This window comes from Brassica napus, chromosome C8, assembly GCF_020379485.1.
Source record: "Brassica napus cultivar Da-Ae chromosome C8, Da-Ae, whole genome shotgun sequence".
Lineage (NCBI taxonomy): Eukaryota > Viridiplantae > Streptophyta > Magnoliopsida > Brassicales > Brassicaceae > Brassica > Brassica napus.
The window spans coordinates 48,744,061-48,765,580 of NC_063451.1; the positions used below are offsets into that span (position 1 = coordinate 48,744,061).

Below are 21,520 nucleotides of genomic sequence, written 5' to 3' on the forward strand. Positions count from 1 at the left end.
ATTGCTTATAGTATTGGGCATTATATGGGCCACGTTAATGTTACCATGGCCCATTAAAGAAACAACAATCGGTAGTGTCGCTTTATGCTTTCAAAGTACCAACCCCCCAATTCAATTGTACTTTGTATATTGGAATCTCTCTAATTTCACATGGCTACCGACCCGCCATCTTCCGTCGCCGGCGACAAGCTGCCTCTGCCTCGATCGATTTTTGACTTGAATGTGGATTTCTTTGACTCCTGTTGCTTGTTGAATCCTTCGGTCCGGTTGCTTTCACCCGCTTTCGATCCGGAGGCGGCGGAGAAGAGCTCCAAGGAGGGCGGCGTCATATTGGATAGATGGACCTGTAACACTTGTAAAATCGAGTTCGTCTCCCTTCACGATCAACGCTCCCACTTCAAGTCCGACATTCATCGCCTTAATGTAATCATCTCTCTCTCTCTCTCTTCGAATAATTGTGTATCCTCCTACTAATTAATCAAACACTCTGTTGTTGTTAGATCAAGCTGAGTGTTGCTGGAAAGGCTGTTTTGAGAGAAGAAGATGTTGATGAGTTGACATCTGAGTCCGTCCAAGACTACGATGTGTCTAGTATCTCAGGATCAGAGGACGAATCTGATCCAAGACCACCTTTCTTCAATGCTCTTGTTGATAAAAAGAAGCTCTTTATTCTTCTTCACACTGGTGACAAGGTTTCTATCTGGAAAAGCTTAATCATGGACGAGGCTGAAAGGGTTTCCTACACAGGAGTTTCTCTTGATGATTCTGGGAGCTTGCCCGAGAGTGATGTCACTGAGAGGCTGAGGACTTTCGTTAATACGGATGATAGGAGAATGTGTGTCGTGTTGCTTGCTAGTGGTGGCCACTTTGCTGGTACTGTCTTTAATGGAAAGTCCGTTGTGGCTCATAAAACATTCCACAGGTACCTCTCACTCTCTCAGTCTTACATTATGTTAGCTTCTCTGGGTCCTTTGCAAATAGGTCGTTTACTTGTCCTTTAAACTCCATAGATACGTTGTAAGAGCCAAGGCTGGGAAAAAACAGTCCACAAAAGATGGCAGCGGGGGAAGTATCCACTCTGCCGGTGCCTCCCTTCGTCGTTATAATGAACTTGCTTTGAAAAAGGTTCGTCCTCTCTGTCAACAAGCTTGATACTCCCATAGCTTATTTAAGGTCTTTGGTTTTTCCCAATTCCTTTTGTTGCTGATGTTATAATAGGAAAAATAGATTCTTAGGGGACGATCTGTTTACCTGTCCAGGAACTTTCTTCTGTTATTCTTCTCTTCATATGGTTTCTCAGTTTATCATTTTCCTGAAAAGCCCTCATCGCAGATTAGAGTGATCTTTCATCTTAAGTGAGGACAGAGTAGCTTAGGGACATGATGGTTTGTCGTCCTGTGTAGGAAGGCAAACACTAAAAACTTTTTGTTTATATACTCTTATCCTTGACGAAAATTGATTTGGAATTCTAATCATCATTTTTAAACTTTGTTAGGATATACAAGAGCTACTTGCTAGCTGGAAGCCTTATTTTGATGGTGCATCTTGTGTTTTTGTCCATGCTCCCTCAAGCAGTAGGCAACTGCTTTTCAATGCAGGCAAACCATACTTTAGCAGCCAAAACTGCGCTGTACGAAACGTTCCATTTACTATCCGGCGGCCAACCTTCAAAGAATCACAGCGTATATATAATCAGTTGACTCAGGTTGCATATGTAACTGAGGAGATTTTTGTAAATCCACCAGAAGAAGCCAAAGCTAATATCGTGCTGCACACCCACATTGAGGATTCGGGTGAAATCTCAAGACAGGATGAGCCTGTTGAAACTTCTACCAGCATAATCTTAGAGGAGCCAGATGTTATAGAAGAGGACCTCGGGGATGGAGTTACTGGTACGTCAACTCCATTACACGAAGCTGCTAAATCTGGTGACTGTGAGAGAGTTGGGAACTTACTGGAGGAGGGTATGGATCCTTGTGCTAAGGATGAAAGAGGCAGAACGCCATACATGCTTGCAAATGACAAGGAAGTGAGAAACATTTTCAGGCGGTTTATGGCGTCAAACCTTGAAAAATGGAATTGGCATGATGCTAAAGTACCCAGCCCGCTCACCAAGGAGATGGAGGAATCTCAAGCTGCTAAGCAGGTACTTTGCATTTGTTGACTTAAGAATTTTGGTTAAGCTCTATCCAGGGGTTTATATGTGGTGCTTGTGTGCGAGGGTCCAAATATATGGTGCTGTATGAAAGTGATGCATTCATGCTCCCATGATTTTTGTGTTGACAAACATTTGCATTCATACGGGATGCTGTCTGAATCCAGCACGTGACTAACTTGATTTTGTGACGGTGGTGATTGGTGCAGGCAGAGAAAGACGCCAAGAAGAAAGCAAGAGCAAAAGAAATGAAGAAACTACGAAAAGCCCGAGAAAAGAAGGCTCAAGTAACGTGTTAATCACTGTCTTATACAAAACAAACTGGGCAGTTAACTTGTTATCTAACACTCCTTGTGTTTACAGGCAGAAGCTGAACAGGCTGAGAAGGAGAAACCCATCTCTAAAGTGGTGAGCTTCACAAAACCCAAAATGTGTATTCTAATATGACTTCGAGTCTGGTATCTAAGGCCAAGAGACATCAACATTTTGTGTTGTGTTAAATTGTTAATAGGAGGAAGTGAGAAGAGCAATGGCAGCGGAGAGAGAAAAGAGAGCAGCGGCGGCAGAAAGACGGATGGCATCACTTAACATTCAAAGCAGTTCGACGACAGCACCATCATCTTAGGCAGCGCGAGTATTATATTCACATTCTATCCCAAAATAAATCCGCTTGTGGATTACTTTCACCTATGTTTCAAATAGGCTTTTTACATATTTTTTTGGGGGCTGTGTAATTCTTATAGATTTTGCCGTGGTGATGTATACAATAGTACTAATCTCTTTTTGGTATTAAATTCACATACTTTTTGTTGTCTCTTCTCCATTAATTTTTGATTCTTTTGGTTCCAATAAAAAATTAAAACCAAACTGGTTTACTAATATAAACAAAAAACCAAAATATTTTTAAATTTATTAAATTTAGTTTTGTAGAAAATATAGTATCAGGCTTTAAAAGCTACAGTACAATAATTTTAAAAAAGTATCCAGCCTTTTATTTAATCTTTTAGAAGAATACTACTCAACAATGGTCAGAGGAGAGGGCTAAGTGAAGGGCGTGCTCTGCTTCTTTCAAGAACAGTCTAGTGAGTTGTTTCTGGCCTCTACGGTATACCACACTTGACCACTTGTTTCTGCTTATCATCCTTTTCCCTTCCTCCTCCTCCAACTCCCTGTTATCATCACATAATTTCAAACCAACATGTCAATAAAGAAAGATTGTGTACTTCTCTATATTTGTTTAGATTACGCATGCCAACAACCCTCTCCTTTGATATTCCCAACTCTTAAAACTGTCTATAATTATCATCAACATTGTACCTGGGCTGATCATGGCTCTCCAAGACGCATGCCTCCTCAAGGAGCCCAGCATCTTGTTCTTCACTGCCCGAATTCTCTTCCAGCTTCATCATCCTGTCAACCCAATAAAAAGTGCATCACTTACTTGATACAGAAAAACCTGTTGGTTAGCTCTTGACGTATCATGTCACATGTAACGAATTCAATTTGCTTACTTTGCATTAAGGAGATCCACAAGCAACTGCAAAGCTCCAGAATCCCCGCATGCTTCCCATACCGCCATCCTCACCTCAGTTTCACTAGGTTGCTCGTCTGGTCTTGACTCTACAAGCTTTCACCACGACAATACATATACTCTTTGTCTCAATAAAAGCAATATCAAGTGATCAACTGCAGAATACAATCTGTGAATATTATGTTATTAGATGAGTGATGATACCTCTTCAAGCATAGCTGAGAACTTGTAAATCTCATCTTCTTGCATGGCAATGGTCCTCAAGCCAGTCATAAAATCTTCTGGGAAAACTAGTTTGTTCACATATGTGGGAATCTTACGCTGTCCAGACCAACTGAAATTACAGGATCTAGCAGCTTTTTCCTTCTCATCGCTTTCTCTGACTTTTGATGTGGTTTGTGGGAAAAAACCATGATCCAGAAGCGATTTTGGCAGGAGACACCGGAGTTGAGCTTTCTGCAATGAGAATTTTTTTCAAAGTTCAACCGATTGCATATTAAATCAAAATACAAAGTTTTGAGTAAATAATGCGAACTGCTAACCTGAGCTTCAAGAAGCTGTCCCTTTGAATCAGAGAAAGGGATGCTGGGAATCGCCTCAACAGGATAATGTACCTGAATGTATCCAATGTTATTCCTAACAGCAGATGTGAAAAACAAATTTGAAGAGCATCTTTTTTATCTTCAAACTTACTTAAGAATCATATATAATAATACTTACCATGAGATAATCATCGGGATTGTTCTCTATCACAAATCCGTACAGGTAAAGAAGCTCCTGCATACAACAAGAAGACACACCACTCAAACAAAGGACTTGATGTGATAATTCACAAAATGCAAAGACCTATTTAAGCTCAATACAAGATATATTTAAGCCAAGAAAACGACATATTTGACTGGATAACAAACAGGTCCCATTCAGTTGATTGTATTTTCAAGCTGCCAGGAACGAACTGTAAAATGGCTTACCTCGTTTCCTTTGTCACCATAACTGATCGTGATCTCCTTGTTTGGAATAGGATTTTGTGCAACTGTTCAGTTTACAGAATTTTGGCAGTTAGGAAAAAAGGAATGTTCGATATTATTTGATGGATATTTATTGAAAGTGAGAGGTAAGGGAGAAAGTATATTGGCCAACCGGAGAGAAGATACATGGAGAAAGGAACTTTAGATACTGATCCGGTCCCATCAACTTCCCAAGTAGCCACAGGCTTCAAATCTGTACTGCCATAACCATAGTACATCATATCACATTACACCAGGAATATAATTCCATTGACCACATCAACACAATGGGACAGAGAAACCAATATTTAGAGTCTATTTTCTACAAATAAAAAGACTCAATTCCTGGTATTGGCATACCATGGTTGCAAAAGTCGATGCCGGGAACAAGCCCCTCAACCCATACAGTATCTCCGCTTCCTACAGATGTGGCGCCAGGGACTTGATCCTGAATCTCTACCAATCAGAAAATGAAGAAACTCATGAAGTCATTTAGTAATCGTATAAATAAACTAAATACAGGGATCAGACATAGAAACAGTAACAGTGACAATAATGACTTGCCTTTTTGATGGGAATCCGTTGCAGGTGTTGATGGGCAAGCTCCAACATCTTCTTGGTTTTGAGGAAAGACGAACGAATGTGGAAGAGGAAGGTTCAAGGCACGACTCCAGAATACAGAATTAGCCCTGGCGCAACGAGAAAAGGTCTCAACATCACTCAGGAGCCCTTTTGCAGCTCACTAAAACTATTGGTTTTACTAAAAAAAAAAAAAGAAATAACCAAAGAACATACCAGAGGAAATGGTCAAAGGAAACATTGCTGCAGGAAAAGACCAAAAAAAAAAAAAGAAAGAAAAATGATTGGGTGGCCATGATGAAGAACAAAGTAGCTTAAAAATGTTAAAGCCAGTTGACCTTTCAGAAACGCCATCCAAAAGAAGAAGCTTATTGAGGAGGGGCTCAACTTTGTCATGGTAAAGAGAGAGCAACTTCTTCTTCTGAAAAAGGCAAGAAAATGAATTCATCTTCAGAATAATTATTATATTATATGTAAGGAGAAAAAGTCACATGACAAACAAGATAGAGGGTTAACCTGCAACAGGGTAGCGTCGTACAGGTTAGTGCCTTTGAGCTCGAGGAAGTCATCATCGGAAAACCAAAGAGGATTGCCAAATCGAGTGGGAAGCATGTCAAGATACCTACCACACACACACACACAGTGTAAGAAGGAAGGAAAGTGAAAATGTTGAGCCCCTAAAAGAGAAGAGTGAGAGAGCTTACGGCTTCCAAGAAGAAAGAGGACGAAGACGCTCAAAAGTAAGGAACAAAATGATGAGAAAGCGGTCATCGACATGACCTTGTTCGAACATGGAGCGACACTCAGGGCCCAGGAGAGGCTCCTGAAGGACTCTCATAGGGGTGATGGCCAATTCAAGCGGAACAACCACCAATACATCGTCATCTGAAACTCACTCACATCATTTTCTTTTTCATTTAGAGATAAAATCAAATCAAATCAAATTTCCAGCAGATGATGGATGAGCGTAGCTTTAAGCTTTACCGTCGGAAGAGCCTTGAGCGTCGGCGAAAATGCCAAATCCTTTTGGGGAAGAGTTGATGGTGCAGCCTCGTAACTCAGCTCCATTCACCTGCAGCCAGTCTACGAACACTTGCACTTTCGCTCCTTCTTCTGATGATGTCACCGCCGCCGCCGCCATTCTCCTACACCAGCTCTAGCTCTAGCTCTAGCTGATATTGATCGTGCTAAAGACTGAACCGAAGTTAAACCGATTGAAAACGAAGCTGAGATATTTAAAAAATTAACAATTCGATATTTTATGATTTGGTCAAACCAAGCAAGAACCAAATAACCCAATAAACTTAAACCGGGAATCGTTAAAACTCTTTTCCATCCATACGCCAAAGTGAAAGGGCATTGCGAGCGAGACTCGATATCTGTCGAAGAGGAAGGAAGGAATGGCGTCGGATATGCCGGAGGCGACAGTGCAGAACATTCTGGATCAAGATTCTCTAAAATGGGTATTCGTGGGTGGGAAAGGAGGCGTTGGGAAGACGACATGCAGTTCCATCCTCGCAATCTGTCTCGCTAGGGTTCGATCCTCCGTTCTCATCATCTCCACCGACCCCGCTCACAATCTCAGCGACGCCTTTCAGCAGCGCTTCACTAAATCCCCCACTTTGGTCCAAGGCTTCTCCAATCTCTTTGCCATGGTATTATTGTATTCGATCTCCTCCTTTCCTAGATCCCTTCTTATCTCTCGAATCCAATCTCAATCTGCGACAATTCTTTGCTCGATTTTGACTAGTTGTAAAATTCGGGATGATTTGCATCAATTCTTTTTTTGGGGATTAGGTTTGATGTGGAGACTAATTTGTATTCTTCATATATTTGCTTTTCTCAGGAGGTGGATCCTACTGTTGAGACTGATGACTTAGCTGGCCCTGAAGGGATGGATAGTCTGTTCTCTGATTTGGCCAATGCCATTCCTGGAATCGATGAGGCCATGAGTTTTGCTGAGATGCTCAAGTATGCAACAGCCTCCTCTTCCTTCCTTCTTCCCATTTTACTATAAAGTCTCATTCTTTTCTTCTTTATAGGTTGGTCCAAACAATGGATTATGCAACTATTGTCTTTGACACCGCTCCTACTGGTCACACTCTCCGTCTCTTGCAGTTCCCCGCCACTCTTGAAAAGGGCCTTTCCAAATTGATGTCCTTGAAGAGTCGCTTTGGTGGCTTGATGAATCAGATGAGCCGTATGTTTGGCATGGAAGATGAGTTTGGGGAGGATGCTCTCTTGGGAAGACTTGAGGGCTTGAAGGATGTCATTGAACAAGTTAATCGCCAGTTTAAAGACCCGGTAACCTTGGTTCCTTTGCTTCCTTTTTTTTTTCCAGTGTTCATAACAGTTTCTTCATTCTGTTCACGGTTTTGGTTTTGTATTACTGCACAATTCCTACTACGACATTTAACTTTCCATATATGTGTCGCTTCTCTTTATGAATTTTGTTTGACACTATGCATTGGTGAAGATTCTGATTGGTGCAATTTGATAAAAATGCGCAGGATTTGACAACGTTCGTCTGTGTCTGCATCCCTGAGTTCTTGTCTCTCTATGAAACAGAGAGATTAGTTCAGGAACTCGCCAAGTTTGAGATCGACACGCATAACATCATCATCAACCAAGTACTCTACGATGACGAAGGTGCTACTTTTTGCAGATTTTTTTTTTTCCCTTTCTATTTGTGCCTATCTTCCCGTATAAAACCTTGTTTTAGTGTACACGACTATTATATCACTTGCCTCTCTTGTCTAGATGTGGAATCCAAGTTGCTCAGAGCAAGGATGCGGATGCAGCAGAAGTACCTTGATCAGTTTTATATGCTATACGATGACTTCAATATCACAAAACTTCCTCTGCTTCCCGAAGAGGTAAGAAGGCATGAGACTCTCAATAGATACGAGAAGGAATATCCTGGGATATAAACTTGTTGTGGGATGACACAGGTGACAGGGGTGGAAGCGTTAAAGGCATTCTCGGATAAGTTCTTGACGCCGTACCATCCAACGACAAGCAGAAGCAATGTAGAAGAGCTGGAGAGGAAAGTACACACATTGCGTCTGCAGTTGAAAACAGCGGAAGAAGAACTGGAACGGATCAAGAGTTGAGAAAGATGAAGCTTCCCAAAGTTTCTTTCTCAACCAGATACTCAGAAAACTCAATTGCTTCCTACATGCGAGACTTCTGGATCTGAGCTTTCTTCTTGTTTCTGTTTTGAACAATTTATAGGTGTTTTTTTTTTGGTGTACTCAAATGTCTCTTCTAGTTTTTCATGTGTCAAAAAGAAAAAAGACTCGTTACAGGGCAGGGGATCAAACTTCAAACTAGGGCTGGGCAAAATAACCGGAACCGAAGAACCGAACCGGAACCGAACCGAAATACCCGAAACCGGAACCGGACTAATACCCTCAAATACCCGAACGGTTCCTATATTTTTATATCCGAAATAACCGAACCGAACTGGAACCGAACCGAGAACCGAACGGGTACCCGAATATATAAAAATATTAATTATATATACATATAACATCACTAAATATATATTTTTAATTTAAAATTCTATTAAAAGTATCTGAAAATAATTAAGGATAACTAAATTATTATAAAGTATCTAAACTACCCGAAAGTATCCAAAATTATCCAGATAGTTTTATCCGAAATATCCAAAGTAATCCGAAATATCCAAAATTTTTATCTAAATCATCCTAATTATTTGATATTTTACTCTAAATAACCGATATTTTATCCAAATTATCCGAACTACCCGAACTATCCGAACCCGAACCGGATCCAAATGAGAACCGAACTTTTTCCGGATATTTTCCGGTTCCTACATTTACTATCCGAACCGAACCGAACCCGAAACTATCCAAACCGAACCGAACCGAAAATATGTCAAGTACTAAATGGATCCTCTAGCCCCTATCCGAACTACCCAAAACCCGAAATACCCGAACCGAACCGAACCGATACCCGAAATGCCCAGGCCTACTTCAAACATAGTAATCTTTGGGAGCATTTTTCCAGTCTTATGTTGCACATTTTTCTACAGTAAAGTTTATTCACTCTCTTTGCTTAATTTCTACAACTCTTGACTCTTTGTTTAATTTCTACAACTTTAATCTCTATAAAAAAAACATCTATCGGTTAACAAAATTGGAAAAAGCTTTCTCTCTCTTATCTCTTACAAATCTTTTAGAGAGAGAGTTAGCAGTTTTGATGGCGGCTTCTCCTTTGGCGTTTGATCGCCCTCCGGTCAACCCTCCTCCTCCGGCTTCGGTATCATCCGACCGGATTTCAGCCTCCGGCGTCGCATCTGTTCTACGGTGGTCGTCAGGCTTTACACTCCGGCGTCCTTGTCTTACTCTTCGGTGATGGACGGTCGGCTATCGACTCTGGCAAGCGGTGGCTCCGAAAGCATCGTCTTGGCCGGCTTGTATCTTGAGATTCATCGCTCATCTCCGATGAATTTCAATTAAGTTTTGTCTAGTTCTTCTGGATTTAGTTTCACTCTGTTTTATTTTCAATCGCTTCTTTGATTTTCAAAATTGATTCAGTTTTGCTAACTTTTTTATTTGGTTAAGTTATGATCTTCTCCTTTTATTGGGTTGTTCCTCCTTAGCGCTTCTTCATATCTTTAAAGGTGGCTTTTTAAAGATTGTTGGATCGTAACTTCCTCTTTTCTCGTTGGTTTTTGGCAACACTGATTCGATTCTCAATGAAGCGATGGTGCGGTCTAGCTCCGCTGATTTTGGCTTTCGTTTTGCTTGGATGTTCTAGTCTTGAGCATCTTGTTCCGGTGTGTTTCTGGTAGATCTTCGGTTAGAAATTCCGGCAACAACTTGGAAATCGGTGAAGAAAGGGTTGTCTTTGCTCTTCCACCACGTGTCCGTCTTCCGCATGCGTTTTGACACATTGGCTATGAGCTGTCTAGAGCTTCTTTCTTTTGGGCTTTTATGTCTGAGCCTTTGCGGTTAGGCTTTGCTGTTGTACGTTTGAGCTTTTCTATGCCCCTTCCTTTTATTTCTTGTGCTTTGTTGGCTTTTAGCCATTTAATAAAATGAGATGACAAAAAAAAAACAAAATTGGAACTATATAGTACTTCTTTGTTGATAATACTGATGAACTGTTTTCTGGGCTAGTAAATGGGCCTGAGGCCACGTAAGATGAGCCCAAAGTGGTGGCGGGTGATAGAATGAAGCCATATAAAGAAGTTGAAGTAGATTAGGTAGAATCGAGACTCCATAACGGTAAGAAGAATATAATCGCCCTTTTCTCTCCCTCTTTCTTCCTCCTTCTCGCTCTCTCTGTGTGAGTGTGTGTTCGGCCGTTTGGCAATTGATTTGATGGGAGTGGGAGGAAAGTTCTGGGATTTGTTGAGACCTTATGGTCGACACGAAGGCTCTGATTATCTCAGGGATAAACGGGTGGCCGTTGATCTCTCCTTCTGGATCATTCAGCATGAGACTGCCGTCAAGGGTTTGGCCCTTAAACCTCACCTGAGGCTCACCTTCTTCCGAACCATCAATCTCTTCTCCAAGGTTCTTCCATTTCCTCTTCTAATGCATGCATTGCTTCATTTTTTTTTTCTTTCTTTTTTTTTGGGGGGTTTCGTTTTCTCTTTCCGGATTATGGTTGATTGTTGGTTGGGAATGATCATAATGCTGTTTAGGGTCTATGCAGTATGGAGCGTACCCAGTATTTGTTGTTGATGGAACACCTCCCCCCTTGAAATCCCACACCAGAATCTCTAGGTTTTACCGTTCTTCTGGAATTGATACTACTTGCAGTCTCCAAGAGGGAGTCTCCGTTGAGAGAAATAAGCAGTTTTGTGAATGGGTTAGCGAATGTGTGGTAAGGTTTGAGCCTTTCATGCTACTTTTGGTTCCCATTTATTATTATCTTCTTATTAAATTATTTCTTGTTGTGGTTTTGTAGGAGCTACTTAAATTGCTCGGTATCCCTGTTCTGAAAGCAAATGGTGAGGCTGAAGCTCTCTGTGCTCAGCTCAATAGCCAAGGCTTTGTGGATGCTTGCATTACTCCTGATAGTGATGCTTTCCTCTTTGGTGCTAACTCCGTTATCAAAGCCATCAAGCCTAACTCCACTGTAATCCAATTCTTCCTCTTCTTTGACTCGCTAATGGTTTGGCCTTCCTTTTACTCATTATGAAATCCGCATTTCTGTGTAGGAGCCATTCGAGTGCTACCATATGTCTGATATCGAAGCTGGCCTCGGTCTGAAGCGGAGACACTTGATAGCCATCTCTCTTTTGGTTGGAAACGACTTTGATTCAGGTGGTGTTCTTGGGATTGGTCTCGATAAAGCACTTCGCATTGTCCGTGCCTTCTCTGAAGACGAGATCCTCCAAAGGTAATTAATTAATATTCATCCGTAAGCTTATTGTCTCTGTGACTGACCATTTCTTGAACGTGTTTCGTGTAGACTAGAGGACATTGGTAAAGGGTTGAAACCTGGAGTGAGTGGTGGAATCAAATCAGTGGATGATGATGGTGAAGAATCCAGCTCCCAGATGAAAAGAAGACTTCCTCACTGTTCTCGTTGTGGACACCCAGGCAGCAAGAGAACTCATTTCAAGTCCTCTTGTGAGCATTGCAGCTCTGATTCTGGTTGCATTAAGAAACCATTAGAGTTTATATGTGAATGCTCCTTCTGTTCCAAGGATCGAGTTTTGAAGGAAGAGAAGAAATCCGAGAACTGGTGGATCAAAGTCTGCGATAAAATTGCTCTTGGTCCAGAATTTCCCAACAGAAAGATTATCCAACTCTATCTATCCGATATTTTCACAGGTATGAAAATGATTTTAATAACTGTATGTGTTGTGCGCATTACATTACATGATTCTTGTTCTAATCTTAATCTTTAATTACAGAAGAAAGGTCTTCAATGTCTTGGGGAACTCCTGATACGGAAATGCTAGTGGATTGCATGGTTTACAACCTGCGCTGGGATCCTTCTTATGTTAGAAAAATGTTGCTTCCCATGTTGTCGACCATTTATCTAAGAGAAAGGGCAAGAAACAGCAACAACACGGGAAATCCCTTGTTATGCGACCAGTACGAGTTCCATTCAATCAAGTGGATGAAAACTAGATATGGGCATAAGTCATTTGTGATAAGGTGGAGAAAACCCATATCTACATGTGGTTTAACTGCAGAGAAACCGATTGTTGTATGGGAAGAAGACGAAGAAGTGGTGGAAGAGGAGGATTGTGTTGTTGATCCCTTAGATGGGTTAAATGAACCACAGGTGCAAAATGATAACGGTGAATGCTTCTTGCTAACTGATGAATGCATAGGACTTGTCCAGTCTGCTTTCCCTGAGGAGACAGAGCACTTCCTACAAGAAAAGGTAACGTGAATGGTTCTCTCTCTCTCTCTCTCTCTCTCTCTCTCTCTCTCTCTCTCTCTCTCTCTCTCTCTCTCTGTCTATAGATATTATATTCATGGGGTTTGTTTTCCCTCTTTGGCTAAAACTGGCAGAAACTGCGAGAGTCGAAAAAGAAGAATGTTTGTGAAGGAGGAGGAGGAGCAGCAGCATCATCAATGGGTGCACAGAGAAGTATAACAGATTTCTACCGTTCAACGAAAGCAGCAGCTACACCAGCTGAAAGTATAGAAACAGGGGGGAGCTCAATAGCTTCTGCTTCTGCAGAAAAGAAGAGACAAGCAAGTAGTAGTAGCTTTTCAAAGTCTGTAAGGCGTCGTCTTTTGTTTGGATAGGAGCAGAACATACTCGTGTTATTCTTAGTAAAAACCCAGCTTTCAGGTCTGTATAAAAAGGATTTGGCTTTGAATCTTTTCTCTAATCTAGTAGATCATCTTGTTTCTAGTTAGAGACTTGCACATCCCATCTTTGCAGTCAGTCTTTCCACTGAGTTAAGAAATAAACCTTTTTTTAAATCCAAATTATTAGAAAAAAAGAGAGGAAATGGTGCTGCCCAGGATCGAACTGGAGACCTTTTGCGTGTAAGGCAAACGTGATAACCACTACACCACAGCACCATATGACTCAATACATCTGCTGCTGTGTCAGTCAAAACGTGGCGATATTTGCAAGTGAGCAAAACAAGTGAGAGAGAGCAAAGGTTTGGTTCTTTATCGGGAGCAAAGAGAGAGGATGAGTGTAGTGGTAACAATAACATCAACCATCAATTCCTCGCCGGTTCCGTCATGGGTGAACAACAACGGAGACAATTCTCCCTCCCTGAGGGAGACCTCGGCCTCTTTCTCAAGGAGGAGCTCGAAAATATCTCTGCTGAGGAAGAAGAAGAAGGTGTGCTGCGGCGCGAAGAGCACAGATGATGATTACCACGCGACCATCAAATCACTCAATTCTCGAGGCCGCTTTCCCAGAAAATCCCTTGGGCAGGTTCCTTCTCCCTTTCTCTCTCTCTCTCTCTCTCTCTCTTTAACCACATTTCTGTTAATTTGAGTATCTCAAACTGTCGAACACCTTGTGTGCTCTCATGTTTTTGGCCAAGTGGTATATAATGATTGAAACCTTTTGTTTTTTTTTTGTGTGTCATGGGACAGCATTACATGCTGAATTCGGACATCAACGATCAGTTAGCGGCAGCTGCTAAAGTGAAAGAAGGAGACTTTGTGTTAGAGATTGGTCCTGGGACAGGCTCTTTGACCAATGTTCTTCTCAACCTAGGTGCTTCTGTTCTTGCCATCGACAAGGTTTCCTCAATTCCTCAAATGTTTGTTTGTTTGTTTACAAGCTGCAGCAGCTGATTCTGAGTTTTGCAACCAAATTCTTTTAGGATCCTCATATGGTGGATTTGGTGAGAGAAAGATTCGCAGGTTCCGACAAGTTCAAGGTATTATCACCAACAACAACAGCTCGTGTGTGTGGTTTGTCTCTCTGATGGAAGCTTTGTGGTTTTCTAACAAGAGATGAGGGTACATACAATCATTTGTAGGTTTTGCATGAGGATTTTGTCAAGTCTCACATCCGTTCTCACATGCTCTCCTTTTTAGAGACTAGAAACTTATCTCATCCTGATTTTGCTCTTGCAAAGGTCTCACACAAGTTTCTCTCTTTTGTGTGGCTCTAACTCAGCAAGCACCACATGTTTATATATCTTGACACTTGTATTTTAATATTATGAATAATGCAGGTTGTGTCCAACTTACCTTTTAACATAAGTACTGATGTTGTCAAGCTTCTTCTTCCTATGGGTGACATCTTCTCTCACGTTGTTCTCTTACTCCAGGTTTCTTCTCCTCCTCCATCCTTTTCAAAGACGATTATCTCAAATGATATCATATATACTGTATATATCAAGTTTTTGTTTGGTCTTAATCTTAGGATGAGGCAGCTTTGCGATTGGTTGAGCCAGCTTTGCGAACATCTGAATACCGACCCATCAACATTTTGGTCAACTTCTATTCTGGTACTTGTTACTCTTCCTCTGTGTTTGCAATTCTTGTTAATGTGGATTCTTTTGCTGATAAACCGCTTTCTTTGTTTCAAGAACCGGAATACAATTTCAGAGTTCCTAGGGAGAACTTCTTCCCTCAGCCCAAGGTATCTTTCTACTTTTCTTTTTTCATGTTTTGGATCTCCAAAATGGCCTACCAATTACATATTATATGTATATATAGTTGGGTTTCATCTTGTGCTCTCCTTGCAGGTTGATGCAGCTGTTGTAACATTCAAACTAAAGCATCCGAGGGACTATCCCGATGTCTCGTCCACCAAAAGTTTCTTCTCTTTGGTACCCTAAAACTCTCTCTTCAGATTTTGTAAGAACAGGAAAAAAAAAAAAAAAAAGCTGAAACCAATCGCACAAAAACAGGTGAATTCTGCATTCAATGGGAAGAGAAAAATGTTAAGAAAGTCACTCCAGCACCTATCGTCATCTCCGGAGATCGAGAAAGCTCTTGGAGTAGCAGGTCTTCCAGTCACCGTAAGTAATGATGACTTGTCTGTGTCTTCTTAGGGTGCGGTTTTAAATGGACCTCATATCAGTAACCAGAAACGGTTTACATGAATCTGATATTAAATACCACAAACTCCTATCTTTAGGGAAGTTGTATCTAGGTTGGCAAAACCTTGGACTGATCATGTCTTTTTTTGTGTTGTACCATTGTTGCAGTCGAGGCCAGAAGAGCTTACGTTGGGTGACTTTGTCAAGTTGCATAATGTAATAGGCAGAGAATAGAAGGTGGTCCATACGTATTGAAGTTTTCGGGGAAGCCAGCAAAGAAGAAAGCAGCATGAGGGGGAGGCTACTGAGATGCAGATGAATATTATGACCATTGTCGATACGAGCAGGAAGTAAGTAGAACGCAGATCAAACCAATCATATTCTGGTGTAAGTCTCTCTGTATGGTGTAAAAGTTGTAGTATCACAAAATGATAAGTGTCTTTACAATGACAAAAGCTTTAAATAACTTTTATAAAGCTTATAAAGATCATCCATGACTAAACTAAAATGACGGGTTCCAAGTTACCAGATTTCCCCCTTCCCCCTAAAAGACCAATTGGGCAGCTAATATAAATATTGGGCTATATGTTAGTAGACCATGAATTTGAATATTTTACATGACTAAAATGACTGGGTACAAGTTACTAGATTTTTTCTTCCCCTAAAAAGCCCATAAGCAGTTTATGATAAATATTGGGCTATATATTATAAGCCCATGAGTTTGAATTTATTTTACAAGTCAACTATGTATAAGCCTAAATCTAATCCAACCCTTTTACATTAATATAGTTGTCATCTAATTAAAGTTGGTGAGAGTCTCGCTGTCTGATTCAATCTCGTCTGCACCAGAAGATTATTCGTAAAGGTAAAAACACACTTTGAATCTCAAATTCAACTCTCGTCTTTTGTTTTTTGTTTTTTGTTTTTGTCTTGTGAATCTGTGTGTTGTTGTTGTAAGGATAAAACAAAGATTAGGGCTTTGACTTGAATTTGATGTATATATATATAAATGGTTAGGATTTGAAGATGAGTAGCAGCAGCCTGGAGACGACGAGAGCAGAGCTAGGTCTACTAGTTGTGTATTTGAACAAGGCGGAGGCGAGGGACAAGATATGCAGAGCTATACAGTACGGATCCAAGTTCGTGAGTGATGGACAGCCTGGCACTGCTCAGAATGTCGACAAGTCCACCAGCTTGGCCCGTAAAGTCTTCCGTCTCTTCAAGTTTGTGAATGATCTCCATGCTCTCATCAGCCCTGTCCCCAAAGGCACTCCTCTCCCTCTTGCTCTCCTCGGAAAGGTATATGATCTTTGCTTTGCTTTGCTTTGCTTATCGACCTCTTTCTCATCTGATTCTTCTGATTTTTTCGGGGCAGTCCAAGAACGCATTGCTCTCTACCTTCTTGTTCCTCGATCAAATTGTCTGGCTTGGCAGGACTGGCATTTACAAGGTAAATACCGCACATAGATAGAGTCTCTGCATTTTAATATAAATATAGTGTAAATCTTCAGTTTTAAACTAAGGTTTCTTTTGAATCTGCTGCTGCTATAAGAACAAAGAACGCGCTGAGCTTCTTGGACGTATATCCCTCTTCTGTTGGATGGGTTCTTCCGCTTGCACATCCTTAGTCGAGCTTGGGGAGCTTGGTAGGCTCTCTGCTTCCATTAAGAAGCTTGAAAAAGAGATCGGCAACAAGGACAAACACCAAGTAAGCTTTGCCTCCAAACCATTTATATTCTCCTAAGAAGAAACTATGTATGCTTGATTTTTATATATTTTTTGACATTTTGTTTTTGGGCAGAATGAGCAATACCGAGCGAAACTGCAGAGATCAAACGAGAGGTCATTGGCTCTGATCAAAGCCGGAATGGATTTCGTTGTTGCTTTCGGTTTGCTTCAATTGGCTCCGAAGAAAGTCACTCCCCGTGTCACTGGCGCTTTCGGTTTCGCCTCCTCTCTTATCTCTTGTTATCAGGTATTACTTATTCATGACAACCCTTTTCCTTACTTTTATATGTGTTGGTTGCAGTCTTGGGGATAATTTCAGTGACTAAAGCCTTCGTCAATCTCTTGCTTTTTGCAGTTACTGCCATCGCATCCCAAGTCCAAGACGGTTTAAGAAAAGATGAAGTAGAGTGTCCTAGTGTCTGGATGTTCCTTAGTGTTCTTCTGCTTTAACTACTTTTGTGTTTGGTTTGTCCTTCCTACTTTTATTTTGTGATAAACGTTTCAGTCTGTTTGAAGAATCTATATATTACAATAAAGTTGACAAGTCTCACTTCTCATAAAGCCACCTCAGCCAAGAGGATTCTTCCTTTGGACACATGTCCTCTGTTTTTCAACTTTGACAAATTACGTTCGATCTTCGCTTCTTATGGAAGCCTATTGAAGTTTGACAAATTACGTTCCACCGGTTGTTACATACTGAAATTCTTTCTAATCGATGTTTGTGTAACATAAAATTGTTATTTTCTAGAGAAATAGAAACAACAAATGTTTCAAACCTCTTTGAACATCACCATTTTCAAACCTCTTTGAACATCACCATATATTATACAAGGAGAAATTATGCATTAAAGCAATATTGTTATATTTTTTTCAAAATTTATGTGTTAACCCCTACGGAAATATTGAGTTTTACGTTAAACGCTCTATATAGTGAAGCCTAAACATTTTAGTGTTGTGTTAAAATTTCTAACCACATTCTACATTTGTATTAATGTATGTTAAACTCTCTTTCATGGTATATGAGAATCATTATAATTTTTTATCAATTAATTTAGTAAAACTTCATAATACTCCCTAAATCGGTGGAATAACCACTATAAAATCATTATTTTCTTGAAAAATGGAGACAGCAAAGGCTCCAAACCTCTGTCAACATCATCATATATTAGTTCATGATGCAACTATGCATTAAAACAATATTCTCATATTTTTTTGAAATTTTCTCAAAATCTATGTGTTAACCCCTAAAATAATATTGAATTGGTAAATGCTTTATATACTTAACCATATAATCTTTAGTATTGTTTTAAAATTTCTAACCACATTCTACATTTGTATTAATGTATGCTAAATTTTCTTTCATGGTACATGAGCATCGTTAAATTTTTTTATAAATTAATTTAGTAAAATTTCATATACTCCCTAAATTATTGAACTAACCATTATAAAACCGCGAGAAATTAAGACAACAAAGATTACAAACCTCTTTGACCATCATTATACATTAGTACATGAGACAACTATGTATTAAAGCAATATTGTTATATTTTTTGACCTCCTACGAAAATATTGAGTTTTACGTTAAACACTCTATATACTGAAACTTATACTTTTTATTCTTGCTCTAAATTTTCTAATGACATTCTAAATTTATATGAAAGTATGTTAAACTCTCTTATATGGTATATGAGAATCATTTTATTTTTTTTAATTAATTAGTAAAACTACATAATACTATCTAAATCAACGGAATAACCACTACAAAATCGCAATTTTCTTCAAAAATGGAGACAACAAATGCTCTAAACCTCTTTCAAATTCATCATATATTAGTGTAGGATGCAACTATGCATTAAAACAATATTGTTATATTTTTTTGAAATTTTATCAAAGTATTCGTGTTAACACCCCTACAAAAATATTAAATTTTCGTAAATGTTTTATATACTTGTGTTTTTTACCGTTCTTTCTGGAAACGCTTAAATCAAGAAAATTTGTGTTTTTAATCGAGATCTTTGTATACAACTTTCACCTGAACCCTGTAAATGCCTTGATACTAATTTACAAACTCAACACACTCTAAACGTTCGTTAGAGAGCTTTTAGTATCCTCCCTTGGGTTGCAAGGCAACAGTTGTTCAACAATCTCCGTGAAATGGTAAGGTTATTTTTTACCGTTCTTTCTTCTTTTCTTATTTGACAAAAGGAAATACAGTTGTCACTTGTCAATCCCAAGTGACATGCATGCGTGATAGATTATTACCGAGTCCCGAAAAAATACGACCGTTACACGGTAAGAAAATTTATTACTTTTGTGATCAATTTCCATTTTTCTTTTGCAGCATTAATTGGAAAAGAAAATTATACAACGGACATATCTCTTACTTCTTCTATAAATACTCACAACTCTTTTACTTCACTCGACGCATCCAAATTTTCCACTCTTTATTTTCTTTATAAAAATTCATGTTTCTTCTCGAGCAAAGCTTTTTTTTTTCTGAAAAGGAATTTTTTGTTACGGGGAAACTTATATGTTGCATCACTTTGTTTCATGCATGTCATTTACTGTGTTCTTCTGGAGGATTTTCTGGCTGTGACAGAGGTTATTACCAGAGTGGAAACGAGGGAAGCGCAAGCCAGATGATGAAGCCATTTCGATCATGGAGAGGTTTACGAGCACCTTCTCGAGCCGGAATGTTTTACTGAGACGAACTCTTTCTCTCCGGGCCTCATGGCCCTCATCCATAATATTAATACGAGGAAAGCATCTTGTTTCGTGTCAAAAGATTGACATCGGATCCGGTCAGTTTTTCTTTTTAAACTAAGAAAACTATTTTTTTAACTTTTTATTTTTGGTTTTAAATTTTGATATTATATAATATATATTGCACAATTCTGTCTATAAAATTTTCTATGGTCCGTTAACGGGATATATGTTTAATATGTTATTCGTATTGTAAATTTAAGACTTATACTAGTTTTCATTTTGGAGAAAGGTGTGGGTGATAAATTTCAATATGTTGAAAACAGACCAAACTATTGCATCCAGTCTATAGAATTTCTATAGTCCGTAAGTTTTGGTGTACATGTTTAACATGTTTTTTTTATTGTAAATTTAACACTTACACTAATTTTCATTTTGGGAAAAAGTTTAAGGTAATAAATTTCAATATGTAGAAGCAAACCAAACTATAGTCCGTTAGCCGGTGTGTATGTTTAATATGTTATTCGTATTGTAAATTTAAGACTTATACTAGTTTTCATTTTGGAGAAAGGTGTAGGTGATAAATTTCAATATGTTAAAAACAAACCAAACTATTGCATCCAGTCTATAGAATTTTCTATAGTCCGTAAGTTTTGGTGTACATGTTTAACATGTTTTTTTATTGTAAATTTAACACTTGCACTAATTTTCATTTTGGAAAAAAGTTTAAGCTAATGAATTGCAATATGTAGAAGCAAACCAAACTGTTGCACCATGTCCATAGAATATTTTATGGTCTGTTAAAAGTGTAATATATATTTTTAGTATTGTAAATTTAACACTTAAAACTAATTTTCAAAGTTTTCCTTGAGTATGCAAAGTGTTTTGATTTATTTTTAAAGTTTTCAACAATATGTTTAATATGTTTTTTTCCCTGTTGTAAATTTGACGAGGGAAGGGCAAAAGTCATCGCGGAGGTGATCAAAATTTATTGATAAGAAGGAATCCGAGATCGAGGAGATGCACTGAAACAGAAAGAGGTATCAAGAAACTCAAAAGTAAGTTTAATATGTTTATAAAGTGTTTTGATTTTAATCACTTGCTTCATAGCACTTACTGTTTTGTCTTCTTTTGGAGGATTTTCTGGCCGTACCAGAGTGGGGACGAGAACCAAGTTAGATACTAAAACAGAAGAGTAGCAAGAAACTCAAAAGTAAGCCAAAGTGGAGCTGTGGAGAGTTCACATTCACAGCATAGCGAGATTTCCTTAAAAAAGAGAGAGTTCAAGAATGCATTTATTACAATGACTATTAACATACTTATGGGCGTAGATAAAATTTTCATAACAATTTGCAATAGCTAAGTTTATATTTCCCGAAATCAGAGTTAATAATATTTCAGACTGAAACTGAGAAACAGAATCATCAGAAGATTGAAAAAAAAAAACTGAGAAAGGGAAACTCCAAGTATCATTTTATTGGCATCATAAAAAAACAAGAAGATGTTGCGGAAACAGAAGAGTAGCAAGAAACTCAAAAGTAAGCCAAAGTGGAGCTGTGGAGAATTCACATTCACAGCATAGCGAGATTTCCTTAAAAAAGAGAGAGTTCAAGAATTCATTTATTACAATGACTATTAACATACTTATGGGCGTAGATAAAATTTTCATAACAATTTGCAATAGCCAAGTTTATATTTCCTGAAATCAGAGTTAATAATATTTCAGACTGAAACTGAGAAACAGAATCATCAGAAGATTGAAAAAAAAACTGAGAAAGGGAAACTCCAAGTATCCATTTTATTGGCATCATAAAAAAACAAGAAGATGTTGCGGATACGTGTTGAAGGGAAAG

General features: G+C 39.0%; 6 protein-coding genes and 1 non-coding gene across 7 annotated transcripts; 5 read left to right on the plus strand and 2 right to left on the minus strand.

Moving 5' to 3' along the window:
• Positions 1-113: 113 nt before the first annotated feature.
• LOC106425984 (ankyrin repeat and zinc finger domain-containing protein 1-like) lies at positions 114-2,973 on the plus strand. The gene is made up of 7 exons (XM_013866699.3): positions 114-423; positions 501-922; positions 1,011-1,125; positions 1,496-2,146; positions 2,365-2,442; positions 2,519-2,563; positions 2,667-2,973. The coding sequence occupies exons 1-7, from the start codon at positions 151-153 to the stop codon at positions 2,778-2,780; spliced, it is 1,698 nt and encodes a 565-aa protein (XP_013722153.2). The 5' UTR covers positions 114-150; the 3' UTR covers positions 2,781-2,973.
• A 71-nt stretch (positions 2,974-3,044) lies between these two features.
• On the minus strand, positions 3,045-6,495 carry LOC106426076. Its single transcript, XM_048765472.1, has 15 exons — positions 6,257-6,495; positions 5,977-6,157; positions 5,789-5,894; positions 5,611-5,693; positions 5,489-5,515; positions 5,258-5,382; positions 5,054-5,149; positions 4,827-4,907; positions 4,658-4,719; positions 4,407-4,463; positions 4,229-4,300; positions 3,891-4,142; positions 3,667-3,782; positions 3,473-3,565; positions 3,045-3,324 (listed from the first exon to the last, which is right to left on the minus strand). The coding sequence occupies exons 1-15, from the start codon at positions 6,411-6,413 to the stop codon at positions 3,174-3,176; spliced, it is 1,659 nt and encodes a 552-aa protein (XP_048621429.1). The 5' UTR covers positions 6,414-6,495; the 3' UTR covers positions 3,045-3,173.
• A 105-nt stretch (positions 6,496-6,600) lies between these two features.
• LOC106426077 (ATPase GET3A) lies at positions 6,601-8,584 on the plus strand. Its single transcript, XM_013866791.3, has 6 exons — positions 6,601-6,927; positions 7,119-7,243; positions 7,315-7,576; positions 7,783-7,921; positions 8,033-8,148; positions 8,224-8,584. The coding sequence occupies exons 1-6, from the start codon at positions 6,673-6,675 to the stop codon at positions 8,383-8,385; spliced, it is 1,059 nt and encodes a 352-aa protein (XP_013722245.1). The 5' UTR covers positions 6,601-6,672; the 3' UTR covers positions 8,386-8,584.
• A 1,916-nt stretch (positions 8,585-10,500) lies between these two features.
• Positions 10,501-13,129, plus strand: LOC106425991 (flap endonuclease GEN-like 1). The gene is made up of 7 exons (XM_013866708.3): positions 10,501-10,818; positions 10,961-11,131; positions 11,216-11,386; positions 11,469-11,650; positions 11,723-12,087; positions 12,171-12,649; positions 12,781-13,129. The coding sequence occupies exons 1-7, from the start codon at positions 10,624-10,626 to the stop codon at positions 13,018-13,020; spliced, it is 1,803 nt and encodes a 600-aa protein (XP_013722162.2). The 5' UTR covers positions 10,501-10,623; the 3' UTR covers positions 13,021-13,129.
• A 100-nt stretch (positions 13,130-13,229) lies between these two features.
• Positions 13,230-13,302, minus strand: TRNAV-UAC. The gene has a single exon. It is a non-coding gene; the product is annotated as a tRNA-Val (tRNA).
• Positions 13,303-13,332: 30 nt separating this feature from the next.
• Positions 13,333-15,726, plus strand: LOC106426082 (ribosomal RNA small subunit methyltransferase, chloroplastic-like). The gene is made up of 10 exons (XM_013866796.3): positions 13,333-13,669; positions 13,834-13,983; positions 14,067-14,123; positions 14,226-14,324; positions 14,424-14,519; positions 14,615-14,699; positions 14,781-14,833; positions 14,940-15,023; positions 15,105-15,215; positions 15,405-15,726. Exons 1-10 carry the CDS (start codon positions 13,418-13,420, stop codon positions 15,468-15,470), a joined length of 1,053 nt encoding a protein of 350 aa, XP_013722250.1. The 5' UTR covers positions 13,333-13,417; the 3' UTR covers positions 15,471-15,726.
• A 229-nt stretch (positions 15,727-15,955) lies between these two features.
• On the plus strand, positions 15,956-17,508 carry LOC106426084 (peroxisomal membrane protein 11C). The gene is made up of 6 exons (XM_013866797.3): positions 15,956-16,101; positions 16,254-16,535; positions 16,612-16,686; positions 16,789-16,944; positions 17,038-17,211; positions 17,320-17,508. Exons 2-6 carry the CDS (start codon positions 16,263-16,265, stop codon positions 17,353-17,355), a joined length of 714 nt encoding a protein of 237 aa, XP_013722251.1. The 5' UTR covers positions 15,956-16,101; positions 16,254-16,262; the 3' UTR covers positions 17,356-17,508.
• Positions 17,509-21,520: the final 4,012 nt, after the last annotated feature.

Excerpts from the sequence above, each read along its gene's own strand:
- LOC106425984 (XM_013866699.3), top strand. The coding sequence starts at position 151 with ATGGCTACCGACCCGCCATCTTCCGTCGCCGGCGACAAGCTGCCTCTG. Across the intron at positions 2,147-2,364 it reads AATCTCAAGCTGCTAAGCAG|GCAGAGAAAGACGCCAAGAA; the intron begins GTACTTTGCATT and ends TGATTGGTGCAG. Across the intron at positions 2,564-2,666 it reads AGAAACCCATCTCTAAAGTG|GAGGAAGTGAGAAGAGCAAT; the intron begins GTGAGCTTCACA and ends AATTGTTAATAG.
- LOC106426082 (XM_013866796.3), top strand. The coding sequence starts at position 13,418 with ATGAGTGTAGTGGTAACAATAACATCAACCATCAATTCCTCGCCGGTT. Across the intron at positions 13,670-13,833 it reads CCAGAAAATCCCTTGGGCAG|CATTACATGCTGAATTCGGA; the intron begins GTTCCTTCTCCC and ends GTCATGGGACAG. Across the intron at positions 13,984-14,066 it reads CTGTTCTTGCCATCGACAAG|GATCCTCATATGGTGGATTT; the intron begins GTTTCCTCAATT and ends AAATTCTTTTAG.
- LOC106425991 (XM_013866708.3), top strand. The coding sequence starts at position 10,624 with ATGGGAGTGGGAGGAAAGTTCTGGGATTTGTTGAGACCTTATGGTCGA. Across the intron at positions 12,088-12,170 it reads TCTATCCGATATTTTCACAG|AAGAAAGGTCTTCAATGTCT; the intron begins GTATGAAAATGA and ends CTTTAATTACAG. Across the intron at positions 12,650-12,780 it reads AGCACTTCCTACAAGAAAAG|AAACTGCGAGAGTCGAAAAA; the intron begins GTAACGTGAATG and ends TAAAACTGGCAG.
- LOC106426084 (XM_013866797.3), top strand. The coding sequence starts at position 16,263 with ATGAGTAGCAGCAGCCTGGAGACGACGAGAGCAGAGCTAGGTCTACTA. Across the intron at positions 16,945-17,037 it reads GCAACAAGGACAAACACCAA|AATGAGCAATACCGAGCGAA; the intron begins GTAAGCTTTGCC and ends GTTTTTGGGCAG. Across the intron at positions 17,212-17,319 it reads CTCTTATCTCTTGTTATCAG|TTACTGCCATCGCATCCCAA; the intron begins GTATTACTTATT and ends TGCTTTTTGCAG.
- LOC106426077 (XM_013866791.3), top strand. The coding sequence starts at position 6,673 with ATGGCGTCGGATATGCCGGAGGCGACAGTGCAGAACATTCTGGATCAA. Across the intron at positions 7,244-7,314 it reads AGTTTTGCTGAGATGCTCAA|GTTGGTCCAAACAATGGATT; the intron begins GTATGCAACAGC and ends TCTTCTTTATAG. Across the intron at positions 7,922-8,032 it reads AGTACTCTACGATGACGAAG|ATGTGGAATCCAAGTTGCTC; the intron begins GTGCTACTTTTT and ends TCTCTTGTCTAG.
- LOC106426076 (XM_048765472.1), bottom strand. The coding sequence starts at position 6,413 with ATGGCGGCGGCGGCGGTGACATCATCAGAAGAAGGAGCGAAAGTGCAA. Across the intron at positions 3,566-3,666 it reads GTGGATCTCCTTAATGCAAA|GATGATGAAGCTGGAAGAGA; the intron begins GTAAGCAAATTG and ends TTGGGTTGACAG. Across the intron at positions 3,325-3,472 it reads GAGAGCCATGATCAGCCCAG|GGAGTTGGAGGAGGAGGAAG; the intron begins GTACAATGTTGA and ends TGATGATAACAG.